The sequence below is a fragment of the Oryctolagus cuniculus genome, chromosome 7 (assembly GCF_964237555.1).
Source record: "Oryctolagus cuniculus chromosome 7, mOryCun1.1, whole genome shotgun sequence".
NCBI lineage: Eukaryota > Metazoa > Chordata > Mammalia > Lagomorpha > Leporidae > Oryctolagus > Oryctolagus cuniculus.
This window is the reverse complement of record NC_091438.1, coordinates 77,561,752-77,585,828: the sequence shown is the minus strand read 5'-3', so window position 1 is coordinate 77,585,828 and position 24,077 is coordinate 77,561,752. Positions and strand designations below refer to the sequence as shown.

Here is a 24,077-nt window from a genome sequence, read left to right as displayed (position 1 = left end):
CAGTGCACTTTTTTTTTTTAAATTTTTTATTTTAAAAACATTAAGGTTGAGGCGGGCATTCTGGCATAGCAGGTTAGACCTCCACTTGTGACGCCTGTATCCAGTTAGAACCTCACTACTCCATTTCTGATCAAGGTCCCTGCTAATCTGCCTGGGAAACAGGGATGATGGATTAAGTACTTGAGTTTTTACCACCCACATGGGAAGTTCTTGACTGCTGGCTTCAGCCTGGCCCATCCTTGATTGTTGCAGACAATTGAGAGAATGAACCATGTGGAGGCACAACTTACACTGTTGTGCCTTCCCGTCCTTGCTCACTCTGTCTCTCTCTACCTTTCAAATAAAATAAATGCGTGTAGTAGAATACTTAAGTGATACCTAAATTTTGAGGGAGGTGGGGAGAAGAGCATAGGTGAAATTCAAATTTTATGGCTAGATAAAAATGTATATAGTAGAGGTGGTAACTTTCCAAACTAATTTGAGAGACAGTGATATCTCCATTTAGCTGTTTCACTTCCCAAATGCCTATAGCAGCTGGGGATAGGCTAGGCCAGGTCAAAGCCAGGGACCAAGAACTCATTCTGGGTCTTCCCTCATTAGTAACAAGGACCCAGATACTTGAGCTATCACCTGCTCTCTCCCAGGGTGTACATTAGCAGGAAGCTGGAATTGGGTGAAGAGCAAACAGAGTCACTCCAGTAGGGTGTGATTTGGTGTCTTAACTGCCAAATGCCTGCCTGATTTTTTTTTTTTCTAAATTGAAGATAAAAAAAAAATCTGTTTAACAGCAGTCCCTGGGCTTTGAGTTATATATTAGCACATAGTGTACAGGTTGGCAAACAGATTACTTAAGCTCTTGGCATACTTGAAGCCCAAATGGCATGGAAGTCAATATTGATAAAGGATGTGTTTTATTGAAGGTAAGATTTAGACTCTTTTTTGTCTGTATAAAGACAGATACAGAAATATATAAACCTGAAAGTCAAAGTACAGTGTAAGATTAGTGTCTGGAAAGTAGCAGAAATAATTCTGATTTTCAGTCTTATTTTATTTTTAATTTAATTTTTATTTTTTTGACAGGCAGAGTTAGACAGAGAGAAAGGTCTTCCTTCCTTCCTTCACCCCCACATGGTCACTTCAGCCGGTGCGCTGCGCCGATCCAAAGCCAGGAGCCAGGAGCCAGAGGAGCAACCGGGACTAGAACCCGGGATGCCAGCACCACAGGTGGAGGATTAGCCAAGTGAGCCACGGCACCAGCCCAGAGTCATATTTTATAAACTTCATGGTTAGATGAAACGCATAGAAAATGAAGCTCTTCCAGTGCAAATTATCTGATTTACAGTACATAATATTTGCACTTTTAGTTCACAAAACACACAAAGGGAGGTCTTGGCATCTCTGAGTTAAAAAGTCATGGACTTCTGAAGAATCTTAATAGATAAAATTTCTGAGAAACTAGGAAATAAGCATAATAGAGCTCATTGATTTTTCAGTAAGCAGGCTTTAGAAATTAGGAAATCAGTTATATAATTGATTTCCAGCAAAACTGAGCAGAGTTTTTCAGAGATATAGTTTTGTAAAAATGTAGAAAAATGAGGAAAATCTCATTAGAAATCTTAGTTTAATGATATTAATGATGTTAAATACTGTGGATTCTTTTTTGATACAGTTAGCAGCATTGGTTTTTCAAATGCTGTGGGTTTGCTATAGACATCGGATAACTTGATTCTCATGAGACAATGAAATGTGAGATGAAATGGGAACTGATTGAAGTAAAAATTAAATGAATTTGTAACTAATTGAAAAAAAGTAACAAAATATTGAGGGCTAAAGGACCACAAGGCCCTGTCTTTGTATCCTAGATTCATTAAGCATTTTAGGATTGAGAGAAAAGATCATCTGGAACATTGAGCTAAGACAAAAATCAAATTAACAGTTACAGAGTTCTGCTCTTTGGCATAAGTGGTACAGATAAATGATAGAGTACACTTGATTTGATAGCAGTTTGTTTGGGGTGGGGAGTCAGAGGATGATACAGTTAGCCAAAAGGTTGATGTGGAGTAATCATACAATGTTGCTGTTAGAAAAGTTCAACCGACTTTTTTTTTAATTTATTTATTTGACAGGTAGAATTATAGACAGTGAGAGAGACAGAAAGGTCTTCCTTCCATTGGTTCATTCCCTAAATGGCTGCTATGGCTGGCACTGCGCCGATCCGAAGCCAAGAGCCAGGTGCCTCTTCCTGGTCTCCCATGCATGTGCAGGGGCCCAAGCACTTGGGGCATCCTCCACTGTGCCCCCCTTTCCCCGGCCACAGCAGAGAGCCAGACTGGAAGAGGAGCAACCGGAACGAGAACTGCTGCTTTCAAATATTCAAAGAGCTAACTTAGAAAAGAGAATAAAAACATTGTAGGGAGGAAGATTTTGCATACCTATGGAGTGGTTTTCCTAATTAGGTTCTTTATTAGCTGTGGTAATCATTAAGCCAAGTTGAATGACTATCCACAGGAACGTTGATTTAGAACTAAGTGTCCATTTGAAACTTTAAAATTGGATTCTCTATTCTTCCTATTAAAAATTCTTTGTCATTGGACTCTTCCAAATTATAATAGTAGGTGGTAGTATGGTATAGAGGAATGAGCACCTAACTGTTCTCTTTTATATATTTTGTAGCACCCAACATGTTGCCACAGAGTGAGCTCTCAGTGAATGTTGAAAGAGTCGATTTATCATCACTTGGGTTCAGGTTCTAGCTTTCTTCCTAATTTGTCAGGTGAATTTGAGCAGTTCAATTAACTTTTGTATTTGTTAACTTGTGTAAAATAGAATAGGAGTAGATGACTTCTAAGTCTAATCTAGCCTGAACATTCTTTTTCACAAATTTGGTTTTTCAAGTTATGAAGCTTAGAAATTTTAAGTGGTAAAGAATATACTGCCTATTATTTTCAAAGTCAACTGTGATATTTTAGATTTTTTTTTTTGTGGCCTTAATTCAGGATGGTCCTTTTATTATTTAGACTTTTTTGCTGATGTGCCTCAGTCTTTAAATTTTGAAAGAAGCAGAAAGTTGTGGGGGAAAACCCTAATACAACAATATGAATATTTACTATAATTGAAAATTTAGAATTTGTTGTAGTTTTTTAAAGATTTATTTATTTATTTGAAAGGTGGGAGTTGGGGTGGTGAAGACAGATCTTCCACCTACTGGTTCACTACCCAAATGGCCAGAACAGCCAGGGCTGGGCCAGGCTAAAGCCAGGAACACTCTTTTCCTCTCCCCACATGGGTCGCAAGGCGCCTAGGCACTTGGGACATTTTCTACTTCTTCCCAGGTGTATTAACAGGAAGATGGATTGGAAGCAGAGCAGCTGGGACTCAAACAGGCACTCTGATATGGAATGCTGGCATCTCAAGTGGAAACTTAACCCACTGTGCCTCAAGACCTACCCCAATATTTGAATTTTAAAATGGTTTAAGATGATGAAAAATTACCAAGCCACTTAGTGCTAAGGTCTGTAATTGTTAATGAAAATAAAAATCCTCCAACTCAGAGATTGTTTTTTTAAAGATTTATCTGAAAGGCAGAGTTACAGAAAGAGAGATCATCCATCTGTTTAATCCCAAAGGGTTGCAATAGCTGGGGTTGGGCCAGGCTGAAGCCAGAAGCCTGAAACTTCATCAGGGTCTCCTCCCACGTGTGTACAGGGGCCCAAGCACTTGGGCCTTTTTCTGCTGCTTTCCCAGTTGCATTAGCAGGGAGCTGGATTGGAAGCGGAGCTGCCAGAATTTGAACCGGCATCCCACTGTTGAAATCAGGGGCTTAATCTGCTATGCCACAATGCTGGCCCCCATAAAATTTTTACAAATTAGATTATTAGTTTATGAAAATAATGGAGCTAATAGGAAATAAAGTGGTGTATTTCTCATTACTTTTAGTCTATTTCGTATGTAAAAGCTTTCATTGTAAATATTAAAATATTTTAATGTATTTCCTCAGCTTATAGATCTTAAAAATTTAATAATAACAAAATCCCATTTTATAGTATTTCCAGTTTACAGTTTTTTAGCAGTCATATCATTTGATCCATATAGTGAACTAGTAATATAATTGGTGCAAGCATTATACTCTCCTCCTTAAAGATGAGAAAATAAGACTTGAGAGGTGAGGTGGCTCTAGGTCACTCTAGTGAAGACCTGGAATTAGAACTTAGGTCTTCTGACTACCAGTACATTTCTCATCTACATCACATTGCCTCTTTCTGGCACCTGTATATTACTAATTGATGAAATTTTAGTGCGTTAAATTGTTTCTTGATACTTCACAGCTGGCAGACACACCAAAATCTGAAAGATATGAGCATGTTCTGGAAGCATTAAATGATTACAAGACCATGTAAGTTGATTTATTTTATGTATCCCTATGAGGGAGACTAAATTTAGTAAGTATAAGCATTGATAGCATTGTTTAAACAATTGTGGGATTGGCATATAGAACAAGTATATACCATTTTAAACTTTCAAGTGACCTTCCTTTGTCTTTTGGTCATAGTAAAACAGTGATCTCTAGGGTTGGAGAGTGAAGAGAAGCGTGATCCTTATGGGTGTGGGTTGAGAGGCATTTTAATATTTATTGGGGGAATTGGCCTGAACCATTAAAAAAGCATATTCAATGATAACCTATTTCTATAATGTAGTCTACTGAAAGTAAAACTATTGGTAGCTGATGGGAATGTGCAAAAGGTATGTGAAAAGATTCCAGAGAATGCAGATTTTTTAAACGGATTGAAATCTGGTTTTAAGATGTGTGATTGTTATCAGTTACAGAGAAGTAATTTTTCTGGTTGAGTGGCCTAAGATAATTAAGTGATATTACTTGATATAGTCCCATATCGATATCTCTCTTTTTAAACCAGCATATGTATGTTTCTTTAAAAACATTTTCAAAATGCAGTAGAAAGTTTATACTTGTATATGCTGACTCCTCTAAACTTTTTTTTTCTTTTTTCTTTTTCTTTCTTTTTTTTTTGTTTTGACAGGCAGAGTGGACAGTGAGAGAGACAGAGACAGAGAAAGGTCTTCCTTTTGCCATTGGTTCACCCTCCAATGGGCGCTGCGGCTGGCGTGCTGCGGCCAGCGCACTGCGCTGATCCGATGGCAGTAGCCAGGAACTTACCCTGGTCTCCCATGGGGTGCAGGGCCCAAGCACTTGGGCCATCCTCCACTGCATTCCTGGGCCACAGCAGAGAGCTGGCCTGGAAGAGGGGCAACTGGACAGAATCTGGCGCCCCGACCGGGACTGGAACCTGATGTGCCGGCGCCGCAAGGTGGAGGATTAGCCTAGTGAGCCGCGGCGCCAACACCTAAACTCTTGAGTTATAAAATTTTTGTTTGTAACAAGTTACTGTTTTTTTTTTTTTTTTAATTTTTTTTATTTTTATTTTTTATTTTTTGACAGGCAGAGTGGACAGTGAGAGAGAGACAGAGAGAAAGGTCTTTCTTTGCCGTTGGTTCACCCTCCAATGGCTGGCGCGCTGTGGCCGGTGCACTGTGGCCGGCGCCCCTCGCTGATCCGATGGCAGGAGCCAGGTGCTTCTCCTGGTTTCCCATGGAGTGCAGGACCCAAGCACTTGGGTCATCCTCCACTGCACTCCTGGGCCACAGCAGAGAGCTGGCCTGGAAGAGGGGCAACCGGGACAGAATCCGGCACCCCAACCGGGACTAGAACCCGGTGTGCTGGTGCTGCAGGCGGAGGATTAGCCTATTGAGCCACGGCGCCGGCCACAAGTTACTGTTTTGAATTTAACAGTGTTTTTTTGTTAAATAATGTTACAATTTATAGTGGCTAGATCTTTAGACCAGTAAAGATACTTTATAGAACAGTGAATTCTGAACTCCAACTTAGAATGACAGAAGTATAGCTATTATGTAGAGATGGAAATCCCTGTTCTTAAACCTATGTAAAAATGGAAAAATGTTGCAAACAATAGGTGCAGCTAGGCTCCAGTAGAGCTAAAGTAGATGGAGGTCCTTGGGAACAAGGACCCTAAAGAACTAAAGGAAAGGGCTAGGGAGCATCGTCTGTAGAGGACCAAGTCCACTGTCAACTGAAGTAACACTATTACCATATTAGTGACTCCGTTAATTTTCTTGACTCTAGGATTTACCTTCTACTTTCTTTTCTAGTAGTATCACCTATGATTTCAACCAAGATTCCTATCCTTAAGATCCAGTCTTCTAAAGCTTTTTTGAGATATTTCTAACATGGTGTTAAAATAATGGTAAAACATACTGGAATTAAAAAAATAGCATTTTGTGCTCTTCTTTCTTCCTTTAAAAAGTTAGAGGCCATGTTTAAAAAAAAAAAGTGGACATGTGCATTTCTCTCTTCTGGTCCTATTCCTTCCTCCTATTTTACTCTGCTAAGGATTGTCTGGAACAGACAAGAATCAAGGAAAGCAAGGGGGAAAAAGAGTTTTTATAGTATATGGTGAGCTTTCATATGTAAAGGCCTGTATCCGAAAGTTATGAGTTAGGGTCTGTAATGTAAATGTGTTCAGTTTTTAAATTTTTAGTTAATTTTCTCAAACTTTAGGTTTATGTCTGGGAAAGAAATAAAGAAGAAGAAGCATTTGTTTGGGTTGCGAATTCGTGTTCCTCCTGTGCCACCAAATGTGGCTTTCAAGGCAGAGAAAGAACCTGAAGGAACATCCCATGAATTTAAAATTAAAGGCAGAAAGGCATCCAAACCTATATCTGATTCAAGGTAAAAGTTGATCTGTGGCTTAGTTTTTCTCTTTAGTGACTTGTAACTAAAAATGTACATTGTTTAGTCTCATAGTATATTTTAAAGAATAAGTGGCAGTAACCCTGATTTTATTTCCTGTTTATAATTTTGTGCGTAGGCAAGGTACATAGAATTGATGTTAGATATTTGCTTGTTTTAGGTCTTTGACCTTCCAAGAATAAATTCTGTTGAGATATATATCAATTATCTCAACTTAAAAACTGGCATGTTCATTTATTCATTCATTCATTCATTCACTCAACTCTTTCATGACCATTTATTTGTCAATGCCTTATTGTCTTGAGTGGTGGGGATTCATTAAGATAGATTTTCCTTCTGCCCGGTAGAGTTTATATAAATAGGGGAGTTTATATGAATAGGGGGGGGAAAGGTGATAAGTAAAATAATTACAGATCATTTAGGAAATAGCATGCTGTCTTAGAATTTGCTGAGATCAGTAGGGAAGGGAAATTTATATTTTAAGTAGGGGCAATTTAAAATAATATTTAAGCTCCACTTAATGAGAATAATCTAACAATTGAAGAACAAAGGTGAACAAAGGAAAATTTACTCCAGGTAGCAGAAATAGTGCACAGACCTTGTAAACTGTTTTAGGGACTCATAGATGACTATTCGTTGTATGAAGTAGGGCTAGAGTATAGCATCAGGTGTTAGGAAGGTTGGGTAGGGTTTTATTGCATAGGGTCTTATGGGTCTCTTGAATTTGGGTTTTTTATAAAGACAGTAGGAAGGCATTTAAGGAATGTAAGCAGATTTAATCATCTCTTATAACCACTTCTTTGGATATTGTTTGAAATACTAGTAGACACAGGAGGAAATTGGGCTTCCTGTAATTGTCTAATGAGAGATAGGTGATGGTTCATTATGTATGGGTGGGTGGTTAACAGTCACAGAGAAAATAGAACCAGGATATCTTTTGAAGGCAGAGATGATTGAATTTGATAAATAAATTTATGAAGGAAAGGGAGGAATGAAGTCAGATATTGCCCATATTTGTGGGTTGAACTAACTGGTGGATGGTAGTATTTGTTACCCAGATGTAGAACAGATTATGGCAAAGTGAACAAAGAATTCTTCTGTTTCTACTCATTGTGTTTGAGATTCTTTTTTTTTTTTTTAATTTATTTATTTTACTTGAAAGTCAGAGTTACACAGGGAGAGGAGAGGCAGAGAGAGAGGTCTTCCATCCGATGGTTCACTGCCCATTTGGCTGCAACGACTGGAACTGCGCCGATCCGAAGCCAGGAGCCAGGTGCCATGTGGGTGCAGGGGCCCAAGGACTTGGGCCATCTTCCACTGCTTTCCCAGGCCATAGCAGAGTTTGAGATTCTTTTTTTTTTTTTTTTTTAATATTTATTTTATTTATTTGAAAGAGTTACAGAGGGAAGTAGAGACAAAAATCTTCCATCCGCTGGTTCACTCCCCAGATGGCTGCAACGGCCAGAGCTGAGCCAATCTGAAGTCAGGAGATAGGAGCTTCTTCTGGGTCTCGCACAAGGCTGTAGCCATTTCCCAAACACTTGGGCTATCTCTTACTGCTTTCCCAGGCCATAGCAGAGAGCTGGATTCGAATAGGAGCAGCCGGGATTAGAACTGATGCCCATATGGGATGCTGGCACTTTAGGCCAGGGCTTTAACCCACTGCGCCACATTGATGACCTCTGAGTTTGACATTCTTATGAGGGATATATAAGTCATAGTGTGAGATAAATGCACGTGGATTTGTAGGTCAGGAACTCGTGAAAGATCAGGGCAAGTTATAAAAATTTGTATTTATAAAGTCATGAGAATGAATGAAATTATCTAGAGTAAATAGAGAATTTATGTGGTCAGAGTAATGTTTTGATATTGATGCATTTCGAAGAGGTGGAATGAGTAGAGGAGACTGAATAAGATTGATCAATGAGATAAGGAGGAAGCCAGGAAAGTTTGGGGTCATGAGAAGCAAAAGGGGAATGTTTGAAGAAAGATAGGTGAATTAAAATGTATTAAATGCCAATGAAAGGTAGATTAACATGAGAGAAGAATATGAGGGATATAGGTAGATTGAAAATAATAATAATAAAAAGGGAAAACAAAACATTTTTAGAATTCTGAAGGAGAAAGTGGTGGAAGGGGTTGGTATATATCATTAACTTTCAGAAGCTGTGTTGTGAAAGAAAGCATAAATAAATGGCATGACAGCTGAAGAGGGGAATAGACCTAGTTAATTGGCGGTTTTTTAGATAGGAGACAGTTGGAATCTGTTTTTGTGTGTTAGTAGGAATGACCAGTGGAGAAGAAATTGGTGTAGGAGAGAGTAGAGCTTATTGAAGATACTGTGATGCCTTTGAGAATCTAAAATGGAAGGGATTCAGTCTGCATATTGGTATGGCTTTTGAAAGGAAAGGTAAACTTTTTAAACGAGGTGAAAAGACAAGGTGGTTACAGATGCTGGTTATGTTGTAGATTGGGCAGTTAGAAGATGACAAGCTATTTTCTCAATGAAATAGGCAAAGATAGCGAAAAGGGTTCTAGAGAGAGAGAATTCTAAGGAGTAAATAAAAGATATGGAATAGTTGTCTTGGAGAATAAGAAAATAATAAAATGTTGACAGTGTATCATAGCCATTTGAAGTTAGTAATAAAGTGGTTAACTTAAAATTTCTTTCCTGAAAGAAAACATGCTTATTATTCCTATCACTTTGAGGCTTTATTACTGTGATCTTTGCTAGTAGTTACCCTTATTATGAATTAGAGAAAAAGAATTTCACTAATGTTCTCTGTCCTCCTGTCATGGTTTTGATAGCTCTCAGGTCATGTGTGATTCCACTAGACCAGAGTTCAGGTTTCTTTATAGGTTTTCTCAGTTTCTTCTGGGCCCTGTGTATGGATAGGTCCTTTTAGTATAAGTATTTTCTCCAGTCCAGTGATCTTATAAATGTTGGGGTTTGAGTCTTTTGAGTATTTTCTTTAGTCCAGTGATTTTGTAAGCGTTAGGTTTTTTTTTTAAATTCTCAGAAAATTTTATGTCCCATCTATCTTACCATTCCTTGAGACTTTTGATTACAGGTCTAGTTGTATTTTGTTATTACAGCTCCTTTACTTTCTCCTTCATATTCCATCCTTATTCTCTGATCTTAGTTTGTTGTCTGGGGGGAGTAGGCTTTTCCCTAATATTCTCCATTTACCTTTTTTAAGACCTGTTATGTAGTATTGTTCCTTTTTTTCCTTCTTTTTTAAGATTTATTTCTTTATTTGAAAGAGTTAGAGAGAGAGAGAGAGAGAGCAAGAGCGAGATGGATGTCTTCCATCCACTGGTTCATTCCCCCGCTGACCACTGTGGCCAGAGCTAAGCTGAGCTGATCTGGAGCCAGGAGCCAGGAATTTCTTCTGGATCTCCCTGCACGGGTACAGCAGCCCAAGGGCTTGGGCCGTCTTCCACTGCTTTCCCAGGCCACAGTAGAGAGCTGGATGGGAAATGGAGCAGCCAAGACTTGAACTGGTGCTCATAAGGGATGGCTGCACTGCAGGCTGGGCTTTAACCTGCTGCGTCACAGCGCTGGCCCCTCTTTTTGGAAGTTCAGTTTTCATGGCTAAGTTTCTTACAGTTGTTTCCCCATTTTATTGCCTTGCTTGTGTGCACATTTATTACCTTCTAGCTATATTGTTGAATCCCTTAGCACTGGAGTGTTTCAGTATCCCTGTTATCTAATATCCCTTTTGTATGGTAGCTGCTGTTTGTTGAATAAATGAAATAGATGTTTTATATATTGCTATTTGCCATTTTTCCTTCTTTTTTATTAATTAGAAGTGTCCTTGGATATTGCCCCCTTTTTCTTTACTTTTGCCCTCCTAGTGACTTACTGCCAGTATGAATAATTTTTTTCTCCTTTATATTCTGTCAGCCTGGGCTTCATTCTCTACATGATAATGGCATTCAGGAATCCATATATATGTGCACTTATTTCTAAAGGCAATCTCTCTTCAAAGCTACTATAATTTTAACATAGATACTTCCTGGCTCCAGAAGATTAACTACTGAAATTCACATTGTTTAGTAGTAAATTTTTGATACATCCCCAAAGTAGAACAACCCAAACTAGATATTTTTTAGGAGTTTTCAAATCTCACATCCAATATAGTTACCTGATTTTTGTTGTTGATTTTTAGATGGTATGTATTTTTTGTAATTATAATAAAGAGAATACTTCCCCCATAAACCTTTCATAAGTGTAAAAATCTCTTAAATATTTATGTAAATTAGAATGTATTAGCTATGTACTTGACTAGATTTACATATTGAACTTATGTTTAATGTAGTTTTTATATCCATTAATATAAACATACAATATGTACATATGTAGTTTCATATGTAAAGCCATTGTCTTTTTCTTTATGCATAGATTAAATACATGATGATTTCTGTTTCAGGGAAGTAAGTAATGGCATAGAAAAAAAAGGAAAGAAAAAGTCTGTGGGTCGTCCTCCTGGCCCATATACACGAAAAATGATTCAAAAAACTGCTGAGCCACCTTTGGTAAGAAGATATGTTGGTATATGTTCTCCGAGAGGAGGAAGGATGCATGAAATCACCAAGAAGCTAATATTTTATCTGCTTTCTTTAGAACCATGCTTTAAGTACATAATTTATTTTTCAGGATAAGGAATCAGTTTCAGAGAATCCTTCTTTGGATTTACCTTGTTCTATAGGGTAAATAGAAAATTATTATTCCTTTCTTAGGAATTTTCTTTTGGGGGGAAATTAGTGTTTCTATTGTTATGTAATATAGTTTTTATACCATTTAAATTCTTTTGTCTCAGGAGAACTGAGGGAACTGCACATTCATCCAATACCTCAGATGTGGATTTCACGGGTGCTTCCAGTACAAAAGAAACTACCTCGTCTAGTATTCCCAGGCATTATGGGTAGATATTTTATGTTCTTAATTTTTTTTCTATTTTTTTCTGTTTGCAAAGTGATGATTGAGTATTTTTTTAGTAATTGAAAATGATATGTGTTTTTCACCTTTTTGAGAAATAATCCATATGTATATTCCCTTATTTTAAAATTTTTATTTATTTTCATTGTATTTGAAAGGCAGAGAGACAAACAGAGAATGATCTTTTCCTGGTTCACTCCCCAAATGCTGAAGCCAGGAGCTAGGTACTCAGTCTGGGTCTCCCATGTGGATGGCAGAGACGCAAATACTCGAGCCATCATCTGGTGCCTCCCACGGTGTACACTGGCAGGAAACTGGATCAAAAGTATAAGAGCCAGGATTTGAACCAGGCACTCTATGAATGTCTGTGTCCTAAGCAATGTCTTAACCATTACACCAAATCCTTGTTCCATGTTGCCTAAATTGTTAATAAATAATCTGAATATTTTTGCTTTTTAGAGCCACAAGCATGACATTTTTCAAATTTGGAAATTTCCTTTGTGGGACAAGGAAGAGGAGGCATACCAGTGGTGGAAGCAGTTCTTTTTTCTGTTAGGCTTTTTTTTGTTTCTGCTATGCAAGTATGACTTGCTTTTCAGAGATTAGAAAATTTTTTAAAAGATTTATTATATGAATTACAGAGAGAGAGAGAGAGAATCTTCCATCTGCTGGTTTACTCCACAGGCCACGACAGCCAAGGTTGAGCCGGGTTGAAGCCAGGAGCTTCATCCAGGTCTCACATGTGGATGGCAGGGGCCCAAAGACTTGGGCCATTTTCTGCTGTTTTTCCCAGGCCATTATCAGGGAACTGGATCAGAAGTCGAGCAGCTGGGACAGGAACCAGGGCTCATATGGAATGCCAGCATTGTATGCTTTGGTTTTACCTGCTATGTCACAGCACTGGTGCCCAGGAAATTGAAGTTGAATTGGTTGTGTAAGTCTTTTTGTCAGTGAAAGGATTTTAAAACTCAGGGTTTTTATCAATAGCAGACTCTACCTGCTGGTACAGTCATGTAGCACATAATATTTCTGTCGATGAATCTCATACATGATGGTCCCATAAAATTATATTGCTAAATGATGTTATGATGTTTTAGTTTGGTGAATTCCTCAGAACATATTCCCCTGGTTGAGCAACACATGACTGACTATTTTATTTAACCCAACTTTTCAGCAGGTCCAGTTTTCCCTAAAGCATGTCTTGTCAGGTATGAGAAGTTTAGTCTACTTGGAGTCGCTGTTTTTGAGTTGCAGGTCCTGGTATTCCCAGTTTACAAATGAGAAAACTGTGACTAAGAAGGTGTTAAGTAACAGGCTCAACATTGCTCGTTTAGCATATATAACAGAGCTGGGTTGTAAACTTAGGCGGTGTGATTGGAAAGTCTTTGAATTTAGCTGTATGCTGTATTCTTCTTTTGCTCAGATTAGTCATTTCATTTTCATGCTAAAAAGGACCTCAAGGATTATGTAGCTCAATTCTTTAATAAGTGAACATATGGTGTAAGAGATTTGAATTTGACAAAGTAATAGAGTATCGTTACTTCTAGGTTGTACTTATTTCAGTTCATTACATTCAGTAGGCCTAGAACTGGTACTAAGATAATGTTTAGTTCTGCTTTCTAAGCACATGGAACAGTGTCTTGTATATAGTTGACACTTAGTATTTGTTGCAATGAATAAACATTCTTGTTGATGAGACTTAAGACTTGTTAGTAAGACTGACTCATTAACTCCACCCCCACCCCTGCTTCAAAACTTGGCTCTCATTCTTTTTAAGCTTAATAGTATAATTTAGGAGGAAACGCTGTAGAAAGGTTAGTCCCAAGAAGATGATAGTATCTAAAGTAAGAAAAGCAAGTGATAGTCCATTTATAATAGCATTTATTGTTTTGCTTTGGCTGATTTTTATGTCAGCAAGGATACATTTTTTTTTTTTTAAGATTTATTTATTCATTTGAAAGAGTTACACAGAGAAAGAAGGAGTGGCAGAGAGAGAGGTCTTCTATCCGCTGGTTCACTCCCCAGTTGGCCATGACGGCCAGAGTTGCAATGATCCGAAGCCAGGGGCTTCTTCTGGGTCTCCCACATGGGTGCAGGGGCCTAAGGACTTAGCCATATTCTACTACTTTCCCAGTCCATAGCAGAGAGCGTGATTGGAAGTAGAGCACCCGGGACCCAAACCGGCACCCATATGTGATGCTGTCGCTGCAGGTGCCGGCCCCAGGATATATTCTTATAGAAGAGTGACTTAAAGTCAGAGACCACATTGTTTGGGCAAAGGATGCTTTAAATTCTCAGTAGACAATTTTTTACCTTTTCTGTTCCATAGATTGTCTGACTCCAGAAAAAGAACTCGAACAGGAAGATCTTGGCCTGCTGCAATACCACATTTGCGGAGAAGAAGAGGTCGTCTTCCAAGAAGAGCACTCCAGACTCAGAACTCAGAAATCGTAAAAGATGATGAAGGCAAAGAAGATTATCAATTTGATGAACTCAACACAGAGATTCTGAATAACTTAGCAGATCAGGAGTTACAACTCAATCATCTGAAAAACTCCATTACCAGTTATTTTGGTGCTGCAGGTAGAATAGCATGTGGTGAAAAATACCGAGTTTTGGCTCGTCGGGTGACACTTGACGGAAAGGTGCAGTATCTTGTGGAATGGGAAGGAGCAACTGCATCCTGACTGTAGGACTGAACATTATGTTCACTGCACTCTCATTTTCTGTAGGTACAGTTCAAAGCCCTAAAGGAGTCTGGCTTTTACTATCTTTCTTAAAAAAAAAAAAAAAAAAAAAAAGTAAAAAAAAAATTCATGAATGGGGATGATACTAGCCTTAACATGAACCTGTTAATGTTATGGATATTGTCATAAAAAAGATATCTTTTAAAAATCAGAACAGAGACTTAATTTTTTAAATCTTAAGATTTGTAGACTGTTTCTAGGATAGGATATTAAAAATGATTCAAACCCATGCATGGTGTTAGATAATTTTCTAATTATTCCATTTGGTCAGTTTTTGTGATTAGTGGTTATCAGATCAAACAGATCATGTAGATAGCACAAGTATTTGGAGAAACATTGTCTGTTTTGTTACCAAAATGTTGGAAAAAATTTATTTCAATACCTTTTAGATTTCATAAAGTGCAGTGTATATAATGCCTACTGAAAGACTGTAAAATATTGAAATTTTCTTTCAAGCAAAGTGTAAAAAATATATTGAGCCTGTAAATTGCTCTGTGACTAGACTTCATTGTCGTCTTAATATATTCTTTGCATGTGCATATATATACACATAGGTGTGTATATATGTGTGTGATTATGTGACCTATGCAATACAAATTATGGGAATGGGCAGCTTTGGAGTATATATATCCCATAATTCTTTTTTCAGGAATAGTTGCAGTATTTACACAGCAGCATTTCTTCTCAGGCTTTTATTGGGTGCTGTTGCTTGCTATGTATGAAGAGAAATGTGTCAAACCAGTCTAGTGTGTTCTGAAGAAGAATGTGAAGAAGTGTTCATGGGCTTTTAGAATGCTTTTCACTTTCAGTCCTTGTAACTCAGCTGTTCAGTACCTAAAACATTCAAATAAGATGAACATTATCTCCTACTAGAAGTAACGTTTTCAAGTTTTCATGGCACATTATGATTGTAAATGTCTCTCAGTTTTAACAGTCTATAGGAGTCCCATGAAGACTCCTAAAATGTTTGTAGTAACTGTTAGTCATGTTTGGATAAGTGTAGTATGAACAAAGTATTTTATTGCACAGGGTTAACAAACAGTATGTTGCCAGCTGAGGCTACTGCTGTTTATTACAACATTACCTCTTGTTTTTATAAAATGTACCAAGATTTAAATTGATAACTTTATTTTACGTGTAAAAAAGAAAACAGTTTCTTTTATCACCAGTGTTAGAGTTGTCTTCTATTTCTTTTTTGCCTTTTTTTTTTTTTTTTTTTTTTTTTAGCCAAAGAGTAAACAGAAGAGTATTCTTATTTGCTGGCTTTCATTTTACTTTTAAGATTGGTGGATTTTAGAATAAAAATTGGGGTATTTGCCACCAAAATGGAAAAATATGTAAAGTAGTGATTACAGAGTGGTGGGTTAGTGCTTATTTATTCCATTAATTGATTATTTGACTTTATAAAGAAGTTGCTTTATTTCTTTAAACATCTTCAAAAGATGACCTTTTCTTGTCACAGTATAGCCAAAAGAAGCAGAGAACTTGGTTGTCCTGCATTTGGTTCCTGGTTGGCCAGGTATAAATGAGCTTTACAAAAGTGCAAATTAAAAACTGTCACTTCTGTTTACCTCCACCAAAACTTGATTTTCCCCTAGCTATTAATTTAAAGTTGCCTTTCCTGCAGCTGCAATATTTTGAATAACACACACAGTTTGTGTTGATTTTTTTGAATGTTTGTTTATATCTAGGGGTAATGGAAAATGTAAATCCCATGTAACCTTATTCACTCCACCTGTATCATACTATTTCATTTTCCCTGAAGTCCTTTAATTCTAACTGAACACCAGCAGTATTTTTAGTAATTCTTTAACGTTACCATACTTTGAAGACGACTTATCAAGCTGAACTGTCTTTAGACGTAATTATTGTGAATGTCTGTTTTATTTTATCATGGTGGTTCACATGGCTCTGATGTTCAGTTTGTATTTTTGGAATTGCTTTACTTAGAAAATTAAAACAGACCAACATTAAATGTGTGTATTTTTAAAAGAGCTAATGAGTTTTGCTTCTGTATTTGCTTGAAAATACACACTGGTGCAGTAGTTGACTGCTTTTATTTAGTTAGGGAAGTAAGGATTCCCAATTTCACTTTAATTTATAGAAAACTTTGATTTCACTTTTCTCCTGTCCCCCATATAATATTAATAACTATTTCATATTCACCTTAAATGATCATTTGGAAAAAAGTTATGTGTGGCCAGCTTGCACACTTTATATTATATTTGAAAGACACTATATCTCTGTCTTGTCTCTTTATAACTGTGTTTTCTTCTTACATAGAATGTGCCAGGGTTCATATAAAAGGATTTCTTATTTTTTTTCAAAAAGCTTTGCTTCTAAGCTACAGAAGGAGAAGAGGTATAAATTATATACCTTACTTATTATACTTCCATTTTTATTCAAAACAAATTTCTTAGAATCTGGTATTAAGTGATAAACATGAATTTTTAGATCCTTAGATGACATAACTAGAGCAGAATAGGAGCTATAAGATTTATTCTGCAAATCTGATACAGGGCTGATGAAACCAGAACTTGCTAGGTGTATTTTAGCACTAAATGTTTTTGTAAAAGTGAATATTCAGTCCATGAGTTAGTTAAGGGTATCATCATCTTTTTTTTTTTTTTTTTGGAAGGTATGTGCAAGTATGTGTGTGGTTTCTATCATGTATGTACAAGTTTTCTATTAGTGCTGGCGAGTAAAACTGTGTTTTGGGCTACTTTATTGAGTTTCTATGCAGTACTTAAATTTTGGTTGGAACGTGATTTCACTTTGTAGCTTCTATCAGGTTTTTTTGTTTGTTTTTTTGTTTTGTTTTTTAAAGATGTGTCTATTTAAAAGGGAGAGAGAGAGACGGAGATCTTCCATCCTCATGTTCACTCTCTAAATGAATGCAACAGCCCATGCTGGCCAAGATGAAATAAGAAGCTCAGCCACATCTCCTGTGTGGGTGGTGGGAACCCAGTTAGTTGAGCCATCACTCATTAGCAGGAAGTTGGAGTTAGGAGCTAGAGACAGAAGCCTTAGCTGGATATCAAACCAAGGTACTCTGATGTATGACCTGAGTGTCTAAACTGAACCTTAACTGCTAGATTAAATGCCTGCCTCTACCAAATTGTTTTATAGTGTGGTTCATGAGTTGTTTGAACGAGGTTGTGCCCATGCAACTTTGAGAAACAAAAGCTCTTCTTAATTGTATTTGAGTACCACAATTTCCTTTGATTTCTTTGGTGATCAGTCCATGGTATTTCCTCAGGAGAATAAAAAGTTGAAAGTTAAATGTAAACTAAGACTTTTATCTGATCATGGATTCTTTTCTAATTTGTAACAGGAAACCAGATGTCTTTCTCATGTAAATTTGTAGATGGGAGAAGCTGTATAAACAAATTGATTGTGACTTTTAAGTTATATAAAATTGAAATGTTTTAGAGTAATAGCTAGATCAAAATATTATGCTGTCTTTATATTTAAAATTAGAATAAGATTACAGATTAATTCATAACTTTTTTTATCTCTCCATCCCTTCCCTTCATTTCAACTCCCTCAGAATCCCCCTTTGTTAGTTACCTTTGTATTTTTCTGTTTGTTGGAGATGGTAAGTATAGAAACTGAATACTGGGACTGGTGTAGCACAGTGGGTTAAGTGGCCACCTGCCACTCTGACAGTGGCATCCCATGAGTGCTGGTTTGAGTCCTGGCTGCTCCATTTTCCTTCCAGCTCCCTGCTACTGCACCTGGAAAAGCAGCAGAAGATGGCCCAAAGCAGCAGAGGATGGCCCAACTGCTTGTGACCCTTCCACCCAGGTGGGTGACCCTGATGGAGTTCCAGGCTCCTGTCTTCCACTTGACCTAGCCCTGGTGGCTGCACCATTTGAGGAGTGAACCGGCAGATGGAAGATACCTCCCTTTTTTACACTCCCTCTTTGTAACTGCCTTTCAAATAAATAAATCTTTTTAAAAAAGAAGAAAACTGGATACTTACTAGCTACTTATTTGTCCTGTATCTTCAAGGAATGTAACTTGTCATCGAAGAGACCTTTCCACTGGATTTAAGCAAGCAAACAAATGAACAAAACCTTCACACATGATAAAATGTACTTCTGGATGAAACTAAATGTATCCCATTTACAATTCTAAGTCTACTTCCTTTTCCTTCTGTTTACTAGAAACCTGTTCAATCTTTTTTTCCTACCCTGTGACATAACATTCCCAGTGGGTATGACAATGTCTCTAAATGGGAAAAATTGATTAGGACAAAGGACAAAAACACCTCAGATAATGGTTTGTAGTTCTGAAGTTCAACCCTACCTGATAATCTTTAGTATTTAATGTTGGCAACACGTGAATGAATACCCAGCGGCTATTTTCATATCAAGTGGAGGTTAAACGTTAGCTTACTAAAAAGCTTATAAATTTTTGAAGTGTTTTGGTGGAAAAATAGCATTTCTGAATGATTTTAAACATTTGATTCCATTGCCATATGTATTTATATAAATCATTAATTTGCATATATAAATTAAAACAAGTAAATTATACTAAAGATGCAACATGTACTTGTAAATTTAAGTTAAGTGATTTACCAGGAGGTTTCAGAAGTAGCAGTGTACCTTTAGTGATGAATTATAATTAGTGTTGTTCTAACAATAATTGACATTTAAATAATTTGTCTTTAATATTTTTAGGGGAATGAACGTAAGGTAGTTTTTCCTATGCAGAATTTGAGACAACAAGCAGAAAAAGAAATTTGCTGAGAAATTGGGTCCCTCTTGAAAATACGTTAAGCCTTCTTAGATAACTTTGAAAATGAACTTTTTTTTCCTTGAGGAGACATGGACATTTTAAGGAAGTAAAGCTTGTTCCAGAGGGTTGGGAGAGGGACAGACATCCTGTTAGGTCAGCTAAGACAAAAGTTGTGACTAAGATTTAAGTTCAGTTTGCACATCCCTTTGTCACGGGTCTCTTCCAGAACCAAGAACATACCTCTATCAGGTCCACGGATTAAAAAAAAAAATATTGTAACATATAACATTATATCTTCAATATTTGTGGTATTTTAAATATCTTTAATGATCTGAAAAGCAGAAACATTAAAAATGCCTTTTCATTGAAGGATTTTCTGGAATGAAATATTAAACACTTAATACTTTCAAAAAGCACCATTTTTTCCATGTTATATTTCCAATTTACTAAGGGATAATGCACATTATTGTGTGTGACTGTAATATGGTATTACACAGCGGTCTTATAGGTAGAGGAATCTTGTCATTCTTAGGGACATAGGCTACATGGTACTTTCATATTTGCTTTCATGTGTCTTCTGTAGAGTCTTTTATGTTAATAACTCATGTTTACTCATAGTGCATTTCTCCCTTTCTGCCCTTTCCCACCTAGCTTCTAAACGTCTATTTATGTTGACTGTAAAGAATTTAACCCAAAGTTTCTGGGAAATAAGCATGTGCCTAATAAAAGTTTGGACCTTATTTTACCCACAATTCTGATTATTTAGGCTCTAAAAATTTGACAATGATTGACTTCTGAGAAAAGGTAAATGGCTTTAAAAAAAATTTTTTTTTGACAAAGTTAGAGAGAAAGGTCTTCCTTCCACTGGTTCAGTCCCCAAATGGCCAGCGCTGATCCGATCCAAAGCCAGGAGCCAGATGCTGCTTCCTGGTTTCCCATGCGGGTGCAGGGGCCCAAGCACTTGGGCCACAGCAGAGAGCTGGACTGGAAGAGGAGCAACCGGGACTAGAACTGGCGCCCATATGGGATGCCAGCGCCACAGGTGGAGGATTAACCAAGTGAGCCATGGCGCTGGCCCCGTAAGTGGCTTTTTAAAAAAGTGTGCTTTGTACTCAGAAGACTTTAAAAATTTTTTTTTTTGCATTCTACCTTATGAAATGCAGGTTGTTAAGGTTTCTAGAAATGACAGTTTGATAATTGAGATGTAACTTTGATGTAGTCTAAAGTAAGTTGATTTTTTTTTCCTGTTCCCTAGTCAGTCTCCATATATCCTTAATAATGAAGAGTGCTGGGCACATGTAGCACCATGCTTTTCTATTAACAGGTAGGTAGAGTAGGACTAATACTGCTAGGTTTGGTAGAAATAGAAGAAATAGTGTTTTGCATAGTTTAGACTTGTCAGATAGAATAGTTTCATTTTAGAGAACAGCAAACTGACATAACATGGTTTTATACATACACACATTGAATAGGCATAAAAGAATCCTGGAGGAACAGAGAAGATGATATTTTTGCAGGGATTAAGTGTTCCCATTACTTCATGGGTTTATTCAACATAAGAAATGATAGTAGTGATTTCGTTAAACTTCTAGTACTTTAAGTGCTGAAATTGTAATTAAAACATCAAGCTTCAGCAGATCATAATAATTTCTAAGATAATAGTTGTCTTACCTGATTCATGTGTTAATGTATGTTGGCCAAATTTGGTTTGTTTCATGGTCACCCTCAGTCAGTTACCTGTGCTTGTTGCTGCCTTTATATGAAAGGTATAACATTTCATTAGGATCAACTGCTGATAAAATGTTTTTTTTTTTTGGAAAAGATTTTGAAAAATCTGAAACTTTTAAAATTAGGTTTGTACTTAACTAGTACTTAGTAAGACTCAAGTGCTTTAGGATATAACAACATTTATGCTGGGATATTTTTAGAGAAAGTATGTGTGGTCATTTATGTTATAGTCACAGGTGCCATAAATGCCCACCCCTTCTTTGACAGTCATTGGATTTGGAGCTTACCCTAAATTCTGGATGATCTCATCTGGGGATCCTTAGTTACATTTGCAGTGATCTTGTTTCCAAATTAGGTTATACAGACAGTATTGAGTGAGGACTTGGATAGATCCTTAGGTGGGGGCCCAAGCCAACCTTGTAAAGCATGATTACAGCATTTTTCGGGAGAGGGGAGAGGATGCTAATTCTTTGAAAAATGGCTTCAGTGTAAAATCTTAGGCTTTGAATGTGAGCTGGTATAAAGAGAAATGAAAGATTAGGAGCCCTGCTTTGAGGTCTTAAATTGTGGAAGATGCGTGAGTACAACTGAATTTGACAACTACTGTGAAATATTAGTATAAAGTTCCATAGGAATAAACCTAAGAAATGCATGAGAAGAGGACCTACTGAAGGGAACTGCATTTAAATTTGGTTTGGAGGATGATAGGATTTTGATCAGCAGAAATGGTTTTGAATCAAAACTAGCATAAATAAAGGAGAGAAAACTTTCAGAGGGAGAAGGAGGTATTTCTTACTGAGTGGTATAATTTTGAGACTTAGATACCAAGTAACATTTGAAAACTACATGACTGCAGATACCTAGATAGGTACTAAATTGCTAGATATATTAATTTGAATTGCAGTATATAACATTTGTTAGGTTGTGCCTTGAAGGATGGTTTCGCTTGAATAGAGCTAAATGAGAACGAAGTTCAGCTGAAAATGGAGCCAAAAAGAAAAGGCCTGGAGTTGAGAAGGTACATCTCAGTATTAGAGGGTCTGTTGTTTTCCACATGGTAATCCGCCGCCCCTTCACTGATCGTGCTGCTGGGAAGATAGGAATATGTGTGTCTAGCTGTTATTTTTACAAAGTTTATTACTGGGGCCAGTGCACCTGGGGAGGCGGGGATTGGCCCAAGTCCTTGGGTCAGTGAACCCACAGGGGAGACCTGGAGGAGGCTCCTAGTTTCTCATCAACACAGCCCTGGCCTTTGAGGCCATTTGGAGAATAGACCAGCCAATGGAAGATTGTGTGTGTGTGTGTGTGTGGTGTTGTGTGTGTAATTCTGCCTTTCATATAAATCTTAAAAAACCTTTATTTCAAGAGATCTTCCCACCCACTGGTTGACTCTCTAAATGCCATCAACAGCTGGGGCTGGGCCAGGCCAAAGCCAGGAACCTGGAACTCCATCCGGGTCTCCTGCTTGGGTGGCAGGGATCCAGATACTTGGGCCATCGTCTACTACTGCCTGCTAGGTACATTAGCAGGAAGCTGTGTAAGAGACAGACAGAGAGGTAACACTTGATTCCAGGTACTCCACCACTCCTGCCCTTGCTGCACGTGGTGTGTTTTTTTTTTTTTTTTTTTTTTTTTTTAAGGTTTTATTTATTTGAGAGGGCAGAATTAGAGGGAGAGCGAGCGAGCTTCCATCTGCTGGTTTACTCCCCAAATGGCCACTGGGCCAAGCTGAAACCCGGAGCTTCATCTAAGTCTCCGTGTGGGTACAGGAGTGCAAAGCCTGTACAGGAGCAAGGGCCATCTGCTGCTGCTTTTCCAGGCCGTTAGCAAGCTGGGTTGGAAACGGGGCTGCTGGGACTTGTGGCACCCATGTGGGATGCCAGCATTATGGATGGCAGCTGAAACCATTATGCCACAGCGCCAGCCACTGTTTACTTATTTAAAGGGGTCAGACTATGCCAGAAGTTTTTTTGTTTGTTTGTTTGTTTTTTGTTTTTTTTTGGACAGGCAGAGTGGACAGTGAGAGAGACAGAGAAAGGTCCTCCTTTGCCATTGGTTCACCCTCCAATGGCCGGCGCACCGCACCTATCTGAAGGCAGGAGCCAGGTGCTTTTCCTGGTCTCCCATGGGGTGCAGGGCCCAAGCACTTGGGCCATCCTCCACTGCATTCCCTGGCCACAGCAGAGAGCTGGCCTGGAAGAGGGGCAACCGGGACTAGAACCCGGTGTGCTGGCACCGCAAGACGGAGGATTAGCCTAGTGAGCCGTGGCGCCGGCCCCAGAAGTTTTTAAGGGAAGGGAGATACTTTTGCCTTGCTGTGGAGTACTTTGGGAAAAAAGTAGTTAATAAGGAAGACTGAAAGTAAGATTTAAACTAATATTAATGATAGGGATGCAGAGAAGGCAGCACTTGGCTCTCCAGGGTATAGGAAGAGTAAGTAGAGGAGTGAAATTCAAACAGAAAGAGTAGACTGTTTGGTATGAGTGAGGGTGGAAATGATCTGGAGGGTGATGGACCTCAATGTCTAAGTGCAGAAACAATTTAGAGCAGATTTAAGATACTAGATGAACAAAAGTTTTGTTTAAACAAGTGACACTACATTTATAGTGAAAAACCATTGTGTTGCCAGCGCCGCGGCTCACTAGGCTAATCCTCCGCCTTGCAGCGCTTGCACACCGGGTTCTAGTCCCGGTTGGGGCGCCGGATTCTGTCCCGGTTGCCCCTCTTCCAGGCCAGCTCTCTGCTGTGGCCCGGGAGTGCAGTGGAGGATGGCCCAAGTCCTTGGGCCCTGCACCCCATGGGAGACCAGGATAAGTACCTGGCTACTGGCTTCGGATCAGCGCGGTGTGCCGGCTGTGGCGGCCATTGGAGGGTGAACCAATGGCAAAGGAAGACCTTTCTCTTTGTCTCTCTCACTGTCCACTCTGCCTGTCCAAAAAAAAAAAAAAAAAAAAAAAGTAACTTTATTTAAAAACAGAAGTAAAAGCACTTTGAAGTGTTTCCAGGAAAATATTTCCTGGGGCTTTCCAGATGGGTATCCTATTGAAGAATCAGAAGTCCATACAATACACCAAACTGGAAAAATTAAAAACAGAACTTGGTGTGCAAACAGTCTGTACTTGTTTTGAAATAA

General features: G+C 38.1%; 1 protein-coding gene across 8 annotated transcripts in view; it reads left to right on the top strand.

The window, feature by feature from the left end:
• Positions 1-18,446, top strand: part of MTF2 (metal response element binding transcription factor 2) — an 83,894-nt gene extending 65,448 nt beyond the window's left edge. For all 8 annotated transcript variants that reach the window (XM_002715858.5, XM_051857494.2, XM_017346079.3 and 5 more), the window contains 6 exons: positions 4,326-4,393; positions 6,593-6,763; positions 11,218-11,323; positions 11,445-11,497; positions 11,608-11,712; positions 14,056-18,446. In XM_002715858.5, coding sequence (XP_002715904.1) covers positions 4,326-4,393; positions 6,593-6,763; positions 11,218-11,323; positions 11,445-11,497; positions 11,608-11,712; positions 14,056-14,413 — 861 coding nt within the window. In that variant the 3' untranslated portion in view covers positions 14,414-18,446. The remainder of the gene's footprint in view (positions 1-4,325; positions 4,394-6,592; positions 6,764-11,217; positions 11,324-11,444; positions 11,498-11,607; positions 11,713-14,055) is intronic.
• Positions 18,447-24,077: the final 5,631 nt, after the last annotated feature.